A 17,325-nucleotide genomic window follows, 5' to 3' on the forward strand; every position below is an offset into this window, starting at 1 on the left:
CTCCCCTCTTCCCCGGCCCCTAAGGAGCCCCAGGCTCCGTCAGAGGCCAGGAAAGAGCTGGCCCTGCATACTCCTTCTCGGCCTCCGTGGAGGCTGCCCTCCGCGGAGACCGAGAGGGAAGCCGGCAGCCCCGCGCGTTCCGCCTCCGCCTCCGTGGAGGCTGCCCTCCGCGGAGGCCAAGAGGGAAGCTGGAGGCCGCAGGGAGGTGGGGAAGGTGGTGCAGCCGCACGCAGGAGGAGCCACCTCCACCTTCGCCTCCTCCGCCCCAGACCTCGCTGCCCTCCTCTTCCTCCACCTCCTCCGCACAACCATGCGCGGTGGAGGAGGATGGCAGCAAAGCCCCCGCGGGCACCCGGAGCAGCGCCCAAGCTGCGGCGGGGGCGGCAATTGGCGGCAGGACTGGGCTGGGGCCGGTCCCGAGGCCTTGCCGGGCTGGATCCGGCCCACGGGCTGTAGGTTGCCGACCCCTGGTTTAGGGCTTATGTTATCATAACACCTTGCTGATTTCTATAGGGCTCTCCACTCTAGGAAAGGATAATTGCCATTACTTCTTTTCCTATGAGTGTCTGTCAGTTGGACTATTAAAACAGTGGAGCAGTACTATGGGTTTTAAAATGATGTGTGTGTGTGTGTGTGTGTGTATACACAAACTCCCTCATGGAGTCCAGAAGGAACTTGAAACTTTGCTTTCTCATATTTTTCTCATCCTTTTTATTCGACAGATGTGTGATTCATGAAATAAAGAAGAAGAAGAGCCCTTGTCTTGCCAGCAAATTCATATCTAACATTTTAGAAGCTTGGTATCCTATATATCACTCTCTTGCAATGTTTTCTAGGGAAGAGGAGGGAGTTTTATTAGGCTGCATCCACACTGGAGAAATAACCCGGTTTGGCACCGCTTTAACTCATTTCTGGATCACGGCTATGGAATTCTGGGAGTTGGAGTTTGTTAGAGCAGACCTCCATGCCCACAGCTGCCGTGGTTTTGAGCCCTTTCCCTTTTTCCTCAGCCTCTCCAAACACCGCCTCCTCAGGTGCTGCTGGGATCTGTAGCTAACGTGATCGGCGGAGGGACTACATTTCCCAAGAGGCATAGCGCGGGGCCTGGGTTCCCTCTCAAGAGGCTGGTATTTGCCTGAGCAAATGAGCCCTTTCCCTTTTCCCTCAGGACTCTTCTCGCCAGCCGCCGCCGCCTCCTTTGCGGGTGCTGCTCGTACTTGTGGTCCGAAGGCCCGCCATCTTCTCCTCTTGCCTATGCGCGTGGTTGGCTGACGGACTACATTTCCCAAGAGCCATAGCGCTGGGCCTGCCTCCCTCTCAGGAGGCTTGAATTTCCCTGAGTCTTTTCCCTTCCGCCTCCTCCGCATGTCCTGCTGGGATTTGTAGTTCAATAGCCATTTCTCCCTTCTCTCACCTACGCGCGTGGTTGGCTAAGGGACTACATTTCCTCCCTCTCATGAGACCTGCATTACCCTGATCAACGTCCCGTTTCCTTCCGCCTCTTCCTCTCTCCAGCCACCTCCTCCTCTGCGGGTGCTGCTGGGATTGGTAGTCCGAAAGCCTTTTCTCCCCGTTCTCGGCTACGCGCGTGGTTGGCCAAGGGACTACATTTCCCAAGTGATATATCGAGGGGCCTGGGCCTTCCTCTCAGGAGGCGTGTGTACTATTTACTTCAGCTTCAGAAGCTGAGGGAGGCGGTCTGCGTCGCGCTCTCTCTCGCCGGGATGATGATGTCCCGCTGGCTGCGCGGCCTTTGCGCCTTGGGCGCCCGGGGCCAGTGGCTGAGCGGCCCCAGGCCTTTCTCCTCAGGGGGCTCCCGCTGGAGGCGGCCGGCGGTGGCCTGGAGCGCGGCGGCGGCGGCGGCGTCTGCGTTGGCCGGGCTGGGCCTGGCGCGTCGGGCGGAGATGGAGGAGCTGCAGCAGCAGGAGGAGGAGGAGGACGTGGGGCGCCGTTGCGAGCGGTTCATGGCGCCGCCGGTGAGCGGCCTGGGCGCGCTGCGGGGCCTGCGCGGGGAGATGCGGGGCCGCATGGAGCTGCTCATCATGGAGACCCAGAGCCAGGTGTGCAGGGCCCTGGCCGAGCTCGACCGAGGCGCCTCCTTCACCGTCGACCGCTGGGAGAGGAAGGAAGGTGACCCAAAAGGGCCCAAGGGGAGCCGGGGAAGGAAGGAAGGAAGGACGGCCGGGGAGCCCAGCCTCGGGCCTAAGGAGACTCCGTGCGAAAGGGATCTGGAGTCCAAGTAGAGCACAAGTGGAACAGGAGTTAATGGTGCGATGCGGCAGCTAACAAGGCCAAGGCGATTTTAGGCTGCATCAGTAAAAGTATAGCGTCCAGATCAAGAGAAGTAATAGTCCCACTCTGTTCTGCTTTGGTCAGGCCCCACCTGGGATACTGTCTCCAGTTCTGGGCGCCACAATTCAGAAAGGATGTGGAGAAACTGGAGCTGTCCAAAGGAGGGCGACTAAAATGGTGAAGGGTCTGGAAACCATGCCTATGAGGAATGACTTAGGGAACTGGGGATGTTTAGCCTGGAGAAAAGAAGGTTAAGAGGTGATATGATAGCCCTGTTTAAATATTTGAAGGGATGTCATATTGAGGAGGGAGCAAGCTTGTTTTCTGCTGCTCCAGAGAACAGGACCCAATGGAGCAATGGATGCAAGGTCCAGGAAAAGAGTTTCCAGCTCAACATTAGGAGGAACTTCCTGAGAGTAAGGGCTGTTCGACAGTGGAAGACACTCCTTTCTGGGAGATTATAGTGGAGTCTCCTTCCCTGGAGGTCTTTAAGCAGAGGCTGGATTGACAGAGGCTCTGTCACTGGGGATGCTTCGAGGGAGAGTTCCTGCATGGCAGAAGGGGGTTGGACTGGAGGGCCCTTCTTGGGGTCTCTTCCAACTCTATGATTCATGGAAACCCCATGATTTTAACATCTTTATTCCTTTCATGCTTTTCCCAACGTGTTCTTTTAAACGTCTTTCCCTGATGAAGCATGTATGGACAATTGGTAAGCCTTTTTGTCTGGCCTAATAAAGGCTCTGTCACAATGTGGACTCTGGGTCTAGTCCCTTAATATGTTGCTGTGAGCCTTCAAGTCGTTTCTGACTTATGGTGACCCTGTCATGGAGTTTCCTTGACAAGATTTTTTAGAAGGGGCTTTCCTTTGTGGCTGAGAGTGTGACTTGCCCAATGTCTCCCTGGGCTTTTCATGGCTGGACAGGGATTTGAGCCTTGGTCTCCAGAGTAAGAGTCCAACGCTTAAAACAGCTACATCACCTTGATTCTCTCTTAATATGCATCTAGCATTATGGTGTGTGTAGGCCTTCATGGTTCGTTGGGAGCAAGGTTCCAAGAGCTGTTCTGTATTTCTCTATTTTTCTTCCTCCTTTTGCAACACTGGAGTGATGTTGTCAGACCAGTAACACAATGTTATGTAATTGGAGTAGAAGTTTAGGCAAGTCAAAGCTGTGCGATGATTTGCAATAGGAATGTTTTTAGAGGAAAAACCATCCTGAAGTAGCATGTTTGACCAGCGGATAAGCATTGCTCATTTAATGGGAGGGCCTTTTGAGTGCTGCATTGCATACAGACTGTGTAAGGTGAAGAAGATAAGGAAGGAGGATCCCATTTCAAGGTCCTATCTATGTCTCACAAATATCAAAGAGCACAACATCTTTCTCTCTCTTTGAGCAAAACCTTATCACATATAAATGTGTGGTTTTGGGAGGGTAGAGAATGAAAATGGCTACATTTATTACTTCTGAATTTAGGATGTACTGCTGTCAATTCATATTTCTTTCTCCTTAGAGCAACATGAGGCTCTGCTTCTCCTTAGTGTTAGAATGTAAAGGTGTTCTTTATGGATGCCATGTCACCAGAGGCCGTGTCCATACAAGTTAATGAATTTTGAATTCATTGAGAAGTATTAACAACGTTGATATTTCATTAAATTATCATGCCTTAGGACAGAAGATGATTGTTGAAATCTTTACTCACCCCATCCTGCAATACTTAGATTATGGGAGAATCGTAAGGAGTGCTCTAATCTTTTAAAAAATCCATCCAATGAAACCCCCTGACTTTGACGAGTTATAGGCCTAGATCACAGTTGCCCTAACTCAAACACTCCCTTTTTGTTCTTCCAATAATGAAGCATCCTAGGTTTGGAACCAAATGATCCCAGCAGGTATATTTATGAATAGGTGACCATTTGGATATTTTACAATCGACTGGTGATGAAGGAAAAACGGTTCTTATATTTAACAGGTGGAGGAGGCATCAGCTGCGTGCTTCAAGATGGTGAGATCTTTGAGAAGGCTGGAGTCAACGTGTCTGTTGTTTTTGGGCACCTCTCTGAAGAAGCAGCTCAGCAGATGAGAAGCAGGGGGAAATCTTTAAAAGCAAAAAATGGTGAGGCACATGACTTGAAACTTGTTGATGTACCTAGAACAAGCCTTGTTTGGATATACCTGAGCATCCAGCTTCCCACAGTGGCCAGCTAATAATTTATGGAAAGCCTTGAAGGCCTCAGTGCAGCTTAAATAGTAGTATCCATTACAGATATTTACAGAAGTAGATCCCACTGAGTTTGATGAGACTTAATGCTGGTTAAATAAGTATAGGAGTCTGTGTAAATGCAGGTTGAGTCTCCCTTATCCAAAATCCTAAATTTTCCACATGGTTGGCTGATCTAATGATACCTTTGCTTTTCTGATGGTTCAGTGTATATAAACTTTACTTCATGCACAATTTTATTCAAAATGTTATGTATAAAATTACCTTCAGGCTATGTGTATAAAGTGTATATGAAACATAAATGAATGTTATGTTTAGACTTGAGTTCCTTCTCCAAGATACCTCATTATGTATATGCAAATATCCCAAAATCTGAAATCCAGAACACATTTTGGATAAGGGAGACTCAACCTGTAAATAGCCCAAATGAATCCTATTTTGGTAGAAAGGCAATCAATCAATCTATCTATCAATACAGGATTGCTGCTAAAGTCTCAGAGGTGCACCTAAAGGCACCTAACATCCCAGTCTTGGAAGAAAGGTGGGGTGGAAGTCAAATAAAGCAAGAGGATCAAATTACTACAGTTTTCCTGGCCAGTTTTTGTTAATAGAAACTGCATTTATGACTGGAAAGGGTATGTGTGAAGTGGGGGTGATTTCCTTTCTCTTCCTTCCTTCAGTCCCTTGTGCAGTGTAAAAACTTTTTGACACTGCCCAGAACTATGGAGGGTGTGTGTGTGAAAAAAACATCTGATGTTACTACAAAAATGGTGTTGAATTTGGTCCTGTACGAAAAGGCCTGAACAGATAGGCCAAAATAAAGCTGCTTTGAGTCACTTTGGAGGTATGCTATTTAAATGATGCATGCATCCTAAGAAGCTAGAAGCCATGCCAAAGCCACTATCCAGCCCTGACGATTAGAGCGTAGCTTTGCTGCAGCTTTTGGCCTCTTAAGATGCATGTGTCATTTAAACAGCATACCTCCAAAGTGACCCGAAGCAGCTTTATTTTGGCCTGTCTGTTTGGGCCCAAAGTTTTGTTTATTTTAATACTATATGATGTTTCTGTTGCTAACTAAGGCTACTTTTATTATCTAGGAAAATTGCCCTTTTGTGCTATGGGAGTAAGTTCTGTTATTCATCCAAAAAACCCTTATGTTCCCACAATACACTTCAACTACAGATACTTTGAAATTGAGGAAGCAGATGGTAAGATCTTTTAATAGTCTAAAAATGTATTACTTATATGTGTGATAGAGAATTTATGTCTGTGTGAAGAGTAATGGAGTCAAACTGAAACAAAGAACCTTTACAGTACACCAGTGAATTAAAAACTGCCATAGAGTTCTCTAACCCTCTCCAAAACTTTCATGGAAAAAGATAACCTTCAGTAATTTTAGCTGATCTCTGTAATGAGTGTTATATTTTTAACTTACATTAGAAATCTGATAAAAAGAAGTCCTGATTAAAGGAGACAGTAGAAAGGATAAAGAAATCTTTAAGAACTGTGAAGATGGCTGTATAAAATAAGGCAGCTCCCACCATACTCAATGGGTGACTTTCTCAAGTGATAAAAGCATATGGAGATCAACCAGGGCTGTTTGGAATCTGCTCATATCAAAGTCTGTGTGAAACAACTGAAACATATGAGCACTTTTCTCTCACTTCTCTCACCTGCCCCCAGCCATTTTAAAGGATGTTATGGTTCCTTTGTGACCTGGAGATAAAAGTGACAACCTGCCTCATTTTCATGTTCTATTTCTGTCTGTATCTCTCTGTGTGCATTTTTTCTTCTTTTAATGATGGTGGTTTTTCTTCTAGTTGTGATTTTTCCTAACTCATAAGCTAACTCATATTATTTTATAATAAGTCTATATTTTAATGTTCCTTTGTTTTTGAACTTCTTTATTACTTCCCCAGCATCCTTCATAAAATGTGTTTGCAAGTATAAGTAAGCCTTAAACTCATGATAGCCCTTTCTTTTGAGCTATTATACAACAACATTTAGGTACATGTGTATAATTATTCAAGTACATGTGTGTAATTATTCATATACTCCAAGAGTGAATTGATGGGGAGAAAATCTTACTTGCTTCTATAAGTAAAAAAATAATAATAATGATACAGCATTGTCGGTTTTTTCCATAGGTACAAAACAGTGGTGGTTTGGTGGGGGAACAGACCTAACTCCAACTTACTTGAACAAAGAGGATGCTGTTCATTTTCACAAAACATTGAAAGAGGCCTGTGATAAGCATAATCCAGAGCTGTATCCCAAGTTTAAGAAATGGTATGTCACAAGTCCTAATCAAATTTTATTTTGAAGAAAGAGGAGTTATCTTGCCAACTTATGAGAAGCTTCTTACAGAGATAATTTTCTGGGACATTTAGATTAAATGTGGATCTCACAGCTTGACACTGATGTTACAAGAAAGTTACAAGAAACGGATAAACCCCAAAATCTAACTCAAGATAACTGGAAAAAAACAACAAAACCAAGGCTAAAAGCTACCAGGTAACTGTGTATGGACCTTAAATGAGTTAATCAATGGAGTAAAATAAAATTATTAGTATTATTACTGTTGTTTGACACAGGTACAATCCAACAATAACAATTTTATTTTACTTCTTAAGGTTCATACACAGTTACTTGGTAGCTCTTTAGTCCTAGTGTTATTGTTTTCTAGCATTCCTGTTCCTATCACTTGAATTTCAGGAGTATATAACATATGGGTCTCAAAGGCCAAATTCCCTTGGAGAAATAGTTTTAGGAACAGCACACTATTGGTAGGCAAGGACATATTTGCTCTCTCATTTCCCATCTTTTCTCTCTATCCTCACTCACAAACACAAGCATCCCAGTTCATCGTCCGAGGGAGGCAAAGCAAAAAACACTCTCAAGCATCTTTTCTGTTTCTCTAACATCTGTTTATTCAACCCTCATCCCTACACTTTGTTTCTATCCCAAATTCAGCATTCCCTCACCTAGCAAATTCAGGGGGAGAGGTGCTGCAAGATGGGCACACTACTGATGGCCACACTACAAAGGCTACTGCATTTTTGGAAGATACTGTAGAAGTTGCCCACTTCTTTATGATATTCCTCCTAGTCCATTTGATCTGAGAACCTGGGCCTACTCTCAGGTTTCATAAGCCATGATGTTACTGAGAAACTAGATATTTCAGTAAGAAATGAAGTGGGTGCTTAGTCCCTTCAACTTTAAAAAACTATTATTTAGATGTTTATTCCTCATAATTTATTATGAAACTTGTTTTTCATTACTTATACATCCACTGGAACTAGTTTGGGGTTTTTGGTTGGCCTATCACTCATACAAGTAGTGAAACTGAAAACATATTTTGAGACTTAGCTAGGATTCCCTTCTTGAAATAAATGCAAATTGGTTTCCTTTCTTTCCTTGTCTCTCCGTTTTACTTTCCACACCATTCCCATACCCAGAAAGTGGCCTACAGCAAAAGTATTTGCCCTTTCAGAATGTTTACTCTTTTGGTTAAAGTTAATAAGTATACATTTGAGATAGTTTAGATTTCTGTAGCTTTGATTTGTGTTGTTTGGTGGTTGCAGGTGTGACGATTATTTTTATATCAAGCACCGTGGAGAACGGCGAGGAATTGGAGGCATATTTTTTGATGATCTGGACTCTCCTTCAAAGGAAGAAGTCTTCCAGTTTGTGCAGACCTGTGCCAAAGCCATTGTGCCTTGCTACATTCCCATTGTGAAGAAACATTGCCATGACAAATTCACACCAGAGGAGAAGGTGTGGCAGCAGATTCGTAGAGGGAGGTAAGTGCTAAAAGACCCTTTCAAGTCAAATGTAATGTAATACCTTTTAAGTGACTCAGCATCTGAAGATAGGGTCATCTGAAAGATGAGTGCTGTGCTACTTGCTTGTTGCTAAAATTACACTGTAATAGTTGGCTAATGATTCATATTTTATTCAAGTAAAATGGAGGTGAGGAATGTGTTGCATTCAGCCTGTGTGGTCCTCATACTTTTAGCCATCCCCGTTTTTTGTTTGTTTGTTTTTTTGCTATGCATCCTAGGAGGCATGGGAGACAATTAAGAAAGACTTCTTGCATGCCTAAAATGCTGTTAGTGAGGAGAATATTGCCCCCAGGGACACAGAGGACAATTTTACTCAAAAAAAAAAATGAAAATGAAAATATATTTTGTGGGTGGGGGCAGGGGGCAGCCTTCCAAGATCCCATGGAGTTCCAATATTGTCCCTAACCCCTGCCAGTTGCCCACCCTAATGTATATGATTTATGCACTGTTTCCAGGTAGTGTCCCAAAAAAGGAAAATACAGTAACAAAATATTAAACATGCCTGGCAGAAACCTGGGAGAAGAAAAGTATATGCCTGGAACTATAACAATTGCTTAACAGTAACTGAACAAAATTGTCTTTCTGGTTTCCACCTGCCTTTTCACATAAAGCAGCAATGGTAATTCCAGCTCGTTGACAGTTTGATATGGGAGCAGATATTCTTACTGTTACCTGGGACTTGGAGCATTTTCCCCCAATACAGGCATTAGCCCTCTGAGTTGTATCTTGAGATGGATGGGAAGTCAGTGAAGTTCTTTCAATATCTGCAACATAATTTTTCATCAGCTGATCACTGTCAACTGCCTAGCGTCTGTATTTGACGCTAGTATATGTAAAAAAAAAAAATATCAGGGTCCATTGTGCCTTTTGATGAGCCATGTAAATTCTGAGACTAGATTAGTCATGTGTCCTCACCAGAGTCCTTGCAACAAGATAAAGCACTATGGACTAGAAATGTAACATATCCTTTCCATGTTCATTGTGACTGGCTACAAAGATAAGGAGTGCTGTGCTGAGAGAACCTCATAATGAAGTAAATATCTTCAGGTGCAGCAGCTGAGACAGTTGTATATCTTGCAGTTTTTAATTTTGTCCTCAGGTAATTAAAACTGAACCAAAATATAGTAAAGCAGAAGCTGGTTGGGAATGAGGCTTAACAGGTCAACACTGCATGTTACAAGCTCCCTTGTAATCTTTACTCTTCCTACTGTGTCTCCTTTCAATATTATTATACTTGTAGAGATTGTGTCCATAGAAGATGGACAACTGGCATTTTTTTAAATAGAAGAAACAGTTAATTTACTCTTCTAGAACATGGCCATAGAGCCCGAAAAACCCACAAAAAACTATAGTTAATTTACTATTTCCTCTGCTGCCTACTGTTTTTCCTTCTGACCTTTAGAGTCTTGAAGTGAACCTTTCTGTATTCTTTTTTCTCCTTTTATCTGTGGTATTATAAAATCTTGCAGTTTAGGGCACAATTTACAGTGCTTTTTCCTTCTTTTATCTGTGGTATTGTAAAATTTTGCAGTTTAGAGCACAATGTGTTTTAGTGTTAGTGTTTTTAAAATCTTATTGCAAAGATGATTACTAAATCAAACTTGATTACTGAATACAAGATTCAAGACTTCTGTGGAACAGATGGGGGTGTGGAGAAAAGCTGTGTTGTAATGTGACCATCTTATTCAATTATCATGTTGATTTGAGCTATACTGTGGTTGCAGGAAAAGAGGAGCAGAAACCCTTCATAATCTTTGGTGAATCTGGATTATAAATCTAAGATCATTGAACAGTGGGGTGGGGGTAGGCAACAGAGAGAACCATAGTTAGTGGAACAGGCATTGGGAGAAGCTTCCTTCTCTATAAATGTGTGGAAGAGATTTATTGTAAATAAGAATTTACTCAGTGAGATAAAGATGATGTCATGCCAAGAAGGCTTTTATGTTTGGTTTGGATGTTTCAATAGGCAAACAATGCCAAGGGCTTTCACTCACACTCCATTGTGACTGAACATTCAAGTGTATACTTACTTGATGGTCCATTTTATATAGTTCCCATCTTCCTCCATTAGTATCTTTTCCTACATTTCCTGTTGTTTTGGGAGACAATGCTGGGCATTCATTGTTTCATAGATGCTGATCCTACATTTTTATCTTTTGTTTCTCATCCTATCTGTTGAGCTGAACCATTTTATTCTAAGTTTTCTCTTATTAGCAATTTGCAAAGGAATCTTGTAGCACCTTTGAAATAGAGTTAAAGACATTGTAGCATAAGCTTTCTTAGGTCTACCTCCTCAGATAAATGGAGTGAGCTGGTGCCCAGAAAGACTTAAAGCAATTGTTGCTGTGCTTTTGATACCTTATGTGTTTGTGTTTACACAGGCTTGAAAATCTGATATTGGGTACAGAATTCAACAACTCAAGATCATTTGAGTTTTAAAGAGCCGTCTCTGCAAAGGCAATATAGAAGAGAAGCACATCTTGCCATGTTGTGCACTATGTTGCTCCTTGCATTTCCCAGTGATTAGCAAAGCCAGAATAAGTTACATGGTTTGTGAAACACGTAAATGATTCTGTTGGGTTTTTTTCTCCCTGTGCTCCATAATAGGTATGTGGAATTCAACCTTGTTTATGACAGAGGTACAAAGTTTGGTCTTGCAACACCAGGATCAAGGATTGAAAGTATTCTTATGTCTTTACCACTCACTGCCAGGTAAGAGCATTATTATAAAACCAATTACCAAACAAATGTGCCATCCTGAATTAGGTCCACTTTTCTTCTCACTCAGTCTGAGGCATAGTAACAGACCTGCAGTCAGACATATCTTGAGAATAGGTTTGCTTTCTATATTATGTCTTCTAAGTTAATGTCTTTTGAGGTCCAAAACACACTGCAGAAATAATCCAGTTTGAGACTGCTTTGATTGCCCTGGCTCAATGCTAGGGAATTCTGGGAATGGTAGTTTTGTGAAAGGTTTAGCTTTCTCTGTCACAGAGTTCTGGTGTGACAATAAACTACAACTCCCGGGATTACCTAGCACTGAGCCAAGGCAGTTAAAGTGGTCTCGATCTGGATCATTTCTGCAGTGTAGTTTGGACCTTTGTTAAGGCTTCTCATCAGATAAGTTACTTGCGTTCCTTTGAAAAACAAACTTGTATTGAGTTTTAGAATACAAAATATTGATGAAATATTACCAATAGTAAATGTTAATTAAAATAATCATGAATTGATACCATCTCTTGATCATGCTTCCTGCTTGGTTTATTTGTATGTTACAGTTTGTAATTTAAAATAGTGAAGCTGAAAAAAGACTTCAATAGCTTTCCCCTCTTTCTTGTTTATAGGTGGGAATATATGCATTCACCTCCAGAGAATTCCAGGGAAGCAGAAATCCTAGAAGTTTTGCGCCATCCAAAAGATTGGGTTCAATGACGAGTGGTGTTGGCTGTGTACAGTCAGCCATGAGGGAAGAACATAAATTCCTGCCTACTTACACATTAGAACTGTCATTCTGTGGCAGTTTCTGTCTATTCTCTTATCATGTGCCTTAGAAATAGTGTTAGAATTTTATTATTTGTAAGTATACTTTTAAATGCCACCATGCTGTTTCTGGACGGCTGGTTTTCTGACCATTTGTACCGGTATACTACTCTCTTAAGAGTATAGGGCTTGGTAAATGTGACAGCAGAGTGTGTCAGACAAAGAAAAGTAAACAAAATGGAACAAATAGTTAAGGGTTAAGCTCCAAGTCCCTCTTTCACAACCAGACAGTTACTCTGTGGGTGTGATCTTGCGTGGCCTCGTAATTGACACATTTATATACACAAGTGGTTCTCAAACTTGGGTCCTCTAGATGTTTTGGATGCCATTTCTCAGAAGTTTCTCAATCAGCGAGCCCAATGGGCAGATGTTCTGAGAGCTGATGTCCCAAACATCTGAAGGACTGATATTTGTGAACTGCTGGTTCACACATGTTAAAACCCATTTTAGCAGTTAAGAGTTGCTTGGTGCTGCTAAGACTCTTAAATCCAGTTTCAAACCCTATGAGACATATATTAAATTGAGTAGCAGATGTTCTTAAATACACCCTTTTTTCAATTAGACCTCCTCAAACCCTATGTCAGTGTATCCACTGACCATGCTGGTTTAAGGATTCTGGGAGCTACAGTCCAGAAAAATAAATTTTCACAGCTTTGCTGAGTTACCCATTGTTTTATCTGTGGTAACTTATTGGATGTCTCATATCACAAGGAACTTTCTGAAACAGAAAGTAAAAGTAAAAAATAAAGTAAAAGAAATTACTTGGGGTGAAGGAGTTTTCTGTCACTGGCTTAAACAGTCTTGGTGAAGCACGGTAGAACATCTTATTTTTGGAAAATGTGGTCTGTAACCATCCATGAGTTGTCCTGGTATGTAATATTTTATTTTTAGAAATGCCTTTTCTGGGAAAAGCCAATTTATTTCCAGGATCTAGTACAAATCTTATTTTTTAAACAACGGAATTAGGTTCACTAGAAATAGGTTAGGTAAAAATATAGGACCTTGAAATTCAGTTTGTCACATTTAAAATCTGCTGTGAAACGGGAATGCAATTGAATATTCAAAGAAAATATTACCAAGTTTGTGTTGCACTATCAGGTTGGCAGTTAGTTTTCACACTGTGTTTTATGTTTCCAAAACATAAATAGGAAGAGATGAAAAGTTCAGATTCCTGTAAGACAGGTGCGAATTATGTCACCTTCCATGCGACTTGTTGGACTGCAAGTAGTCCCAGAAGATCCAGATTACTTGAAGGTTGCATAATTCCCACCCCTGCTGTAAGATGAGTTCATAGTCATCAGAGCTACTACAGTTATTGTTATCATTATATATGCATAGATTCACTAGCATGTGGTATTTGTCTACACATGCACAGAGAAATGTTTCTCCCACTGAACCATGTGCTGGATAGTTAGTGTGAAAATTTTCAGCCCTTGCACTTAATTTAGCTCAAAGATTCCAAAGTAGTTTTACCCTTTAGCCTTTGGGGACCTGAAAGTGGTATGGAAGAGGCATACATTTTTTTCAGAAACAGGTTTCTGCAGGACCAGAAGCTTGGTGAATAGCAATGGGACAACTCAAATCGATTTTACAGGTTAAGCACTTGTAAGTAAATTTACTGTGTAAATAAAGCAAGAAGGGCTTAACTGCTTAGTATCTGTACATTTCACTCTTTAAGAGTCCTTTCTCCTCTTAACAAAATCCATCACTGACGTGTTCCAAACAAAAAGGCATTCCTAGTGTCATCTTGAAAAGTATACTGCTTTTCAGCCCAATGGCTTCTTAAAAGAAGTTCTTAAAGAGTTAAACTACAAATTGATCATGTCAATGCACTGAACAGAATCTGTGTAGTAAAAGAGTAAATTATATATCTGACACGGCTAAGTTAGCAGAAGGAGATGCTGTGATCTTTCTCAGATTTACTGTCTATCTTATCAGATTTGCCAATCAAACCTTACATTGTTAATGGTTTGTCGGAAACCTTTAGATTCTCCATGGGGAAATACCTTCCCATGCTGGATGGAGGGCATCTGGCTCAGGGAGGCTGCCCTCTCATTTGTTTCAGCACTTCTTAAATTATAGTGATCATACTTACTTTTGATGACCAAGCCTGGGTTTTAAAATTATTTTTAGATAATTAGATCAAATCATACTGATTGGCACATATATGAAACTTAAAAGTATTAATGCCATGCCTTTATTTGAACAAGAGTTAGAAATATTCTCACAGCTACAAAATGCTTCATTAATGAAGAGGGTTGTATCCAGAGAAAGGGAAGCGGTACTGTGCAACAGGGCATTCCTGGTTGCTCTTTTCCTCCCTCCCTGCCCCAGGCCAATTCTGAGAGATGAGAGAACTTCTAGCATGGTATTGGGGTTTGGATGTGTCTGCAAAAGGATGAGGAAATAGGAATTGGTTGGTCTGCCTTGCACAAGTGTAATTGCCTCTCTGTTCATGCAATACATCTCTGGATTCATCTGCCTGAATAACTTCGGTCATCTACCTGAATATACCTTCTGAGTTGGGCAAACAGAAATGCAATGGAATTTGAAGACAGGAACCATGAACATGAATGCCTGACCCACATGCAAAGGACAGTACAAGAAATTTAACACTTTCACTTAAGGCTTCAGGGTTATGTTTCTTGAACAGTGGTTTGTGATTATTATTGTAAAGTCATCTCAGTTCTAGAAAAAACAGCCTCTGATAAGGCATTGAGTTTTTACTTTCCATGCATTTTTTCCTGCATCTCACTCAGCATGCTCCAATGGGCACATCAAAAAAGATGTACACTTCCAATACATAGACTTTGTCCCAAAAGGAACAACAAATGTTTTTAGATAATAATTTGTAAAATGTGAAGGGTGTCTATACATTTTAATGGTCAGTACACTGAGTTTTTCAGTAGTATATCATACACTGGAAGGGCTGGATTCTATGAACACCTACCCAAAAATAAGCCATGTTAAAACTAAAATTAGAGAGTTGTGAGTAAACATGTATAGAATCTTTTGTTTCAGATTGTATGGACAAGAAAATGGATATTTGGCATGGATTAATTCAGTTTATTTCCCATGTTGTTCTTTCATGTGTGTTTGTCTTCAAACTCTTCAGTTTTTACTTAATGCAGATGCTGTGAGGCTAGGAAAAAAGCAAGAGGGGTTAGAATCTATGCTGTACTATGGCATTCTGTCTTCTACAACATTTGAAAGTAGCTTTTCCAGCATCATGTTCCAAGAGTGTTGTATATTAAGTTAAATGCAAAAACGAAACGATGTATCTAGTGCTATTGTCACTAATGTAACTCTCTTTTGAATTTTGGATTTCTACAATATTGGCAGGAGCATCAATCAGTGGAATCAAGATTGTTTTACAACATTGTTAATCATTTTGAAAGAAGCCACTATATAATTTTTCATTCCCAAACCACCCCTGCCACCCATTTCCAGTTTTCTGTTTTTAAGGCAGTGTGGCTAAGAATGATGGATTTTGTCCTTGAAATGTTCAGCTTTTTTTTTTTTTTTTGAGCCTGTACCCCAAAATCTGTAAAACTGAAGATTTATTCTCTACTATCACAAAAAAGTTGTTGCTATCAATTTTATTTTTGCCGGAGGACTTAATATTTCCTCTCTACTGTGAACCAAAACTCTGAATAAAAGCAGTTGGGGCTATATGTGGTGTCCATTTTTCTTTTAGGTTCTGGGGAGCAAAATTTCTGGTAAACCAAGCTGATGAAATATCATGAGTACTTGGTAACTTTAATTAGCAAATAGGAAAGGGTGGGCACAATGGGTAGCATATTAAGTTTCTACAGCTTGGCTGCATTATAAGTAAGAATATTTATACCGAATTTCTAACCTTGGGGCAGAAAGAGTGAACCGATGAGAACCTCTGCTAAGACAGCCCCCACTGCTGAATATCACACATGGATGATCCTCTTTCTGCATCTCAAATTCATTTCAACTGATCTATAAAATATTTAATTCATGTCCTTTGTCAGTCTATCCATAACCACTTGCATTAATAATACAGCAGGCCCTTGATAGCTGTTGGGATTTAGTTCCAGGACCCCCTATGAATACCAAAATCCATGGGTGCTCAAGTCCCATTAAATGCAGTGGCATAGTAAAATGGTGTCCCTTATATAAAATGGAAAAATCAAGGTTAGCTTTTTGGAATTTATATATTTTTTAAATATTTTCAAGTCGTAGATGCTTGAGTCCATGAATAAAAAAATCTGGATGTATTTTATAATGTAGGGCTGCAATGTAGTTGGAAGCATTTCAGTTGAATTATCATTCATATGAATCTGCAGCTGCATTGCTCTTGAGTAAACATGACCATGTTGGGTAGGGGTTTTAGGGAGCAGCAAAAAGTAATGTCTCCAAGCTAGCACATGTACAATGAAACTGCCCTTTAGCCACATTTATTATGTAATTGACCAAGGTGCAACACAGATATGCATTGATGGTTGAGAAGGTATTTATATATTGCAACTGTATCACAAAGTTTTCATATCAGTTGGAAGAAGGAAAGCAGCTGGAGAAAATTCCCACTTGCTTTCTTGTGAGTCTCTTTAAGTTTGGACTTCCTGAAATGATCTCCAGATAGTGAAACCATGGGCTACTGTGGTGGCTTCTTTGCGCCCTTGTTTCTTTTGCCCAAGTGATAGAACTATCCAGGAAAGCAGAGTAGAAAATAATTATCATCATCATCAAAGGGTAGCTGTGTTGGCCATATAGCAAATCCAATAACATCCAAATAATGATACCTTTATCGGACCAACCAAAATGCACAATTACATGTTGCAAGCTTTTGAGGTCACACTGGCTTCTTCACCACTCCTGTTGAGTTAAATAGGACTTACTCCCAGCCTTGGAGAGGAAAAGGAGCCCATCCAGCAAGCTGCAATCCTATAGGCACAGGTGGGAGCCCCATTGGGCCTTCCTTCTCAGCAGGTATACTTAGGATAGCAGAAAGTGTTTACATACTTTTAAGAAAATGTTTAAGAAAATGTTTGAACACAGCACACAAGAACCAAAGGATGAACTCTGATAGTGGATTGTATATGAGGATGCATCTGCACTGTAGGAAATAATCCAGTTTGACACCACTTTAACTGCCATGGCTCAGTGCTATGCAATTCTGGGAACTGTAGATTGTTGTGACATCTCTGGTGCCCTAGAATTCCATAGCATTGAGCCATGGCAGTTAAAGTGGTATCAAACCAGATTATTTCTGCAGTGCAGATGCAGCCTGAGACAGTTATTGAGGAGTTTGGAAAAGTTACTTTTGTGCTAACTGCTAATGTACTTTGACCCCACTTTAACTACAACATCTCCATCCTGTACGTTCCTAGGATTTGTAGTTAGGTGAAGCACCAGCACTCCTTGGCAAAGAAGGCTAAAAAAAGTGTAAAACTACAAATCC

The 17,325-nt window shown here is 41.2% G+C and overlaps 1 protein-coding gene across 1 annotated transcript; it reads left to right on the forward strand.

The window, feature by feature from the left end:
* The first annotated feature begins 1,688 nt into the window (after nucleotides 1-1,688).
* On the forward strand, nucleotides 1,689-15,568 carry CPOX (coproporphyrinogen oxidase). The gene is made up of 7 exons (XM_089512415.1): nucleotides 1,689-2,130; nucleotides 4,261-4,404; nucleotides 5,607-5,717; nucleotides 6,657-6,798; nucleotides 8,094-8,312; nucleotides 10,962-11,066; nucleotides 11,699-15,568. The coding sequence occupies exons 1-7, from the start codon at nucleotides 1,725-1,727 to the stop codon at nucleotides 11,784-11,786; spliced, it is 1,215 nt and encodes a 404-aa protein (XP_089368541.1). The 5' UTR covers nucleotides 1,689-1,724; the 3' UTR covers nucleotides 11,787-15,568.
* The last annotated feature ends 1,757 nt before the right edge of the window (nucleotides 15,569-17,325 follow it).

The sequence above is a fragment of the Sceloporus occidentalis genome, unplaced genomic scaffold, assembly GCF_023333645.1.
Source record: "Sceloporus occidentalis isolate IW3139 unplaced genomic scaffold, rSceOcc1.0.p SCAF_2, whole genome shotgun sequence".
NCBI lineage: Eukaryota > Metazoa > Chordata > Lepidosauria > Squamata > Phrynosomatidae > Sceloporus > Sceloporus occidentalis.

Excerpts from the sequence above, each read along its gene's own strand:
- CPOX (XM_089512415.1), top strand. The coding sequence starts at position 1,725 with ATGATGATGTCCCGCTGGCTGCGCGGCCTTTGCGCCTTGGGCGCCCGG. Across the intron at positions 8,313-10,961 it reads CAGCAGATTCGTAGAGGGAG|GTATGTGGAATTCAACCTTG; the intron begins GTAAGTGCTAAA and ends GCTCCATAATAG. Across the intron at positions 11,067-11,698 it reads TCTTTACCACTCACTGCCAG|GTGGGAATATATGCATTCAC; the intron begins GTAAGAGCATTA and ends TCTTGTTTATAG.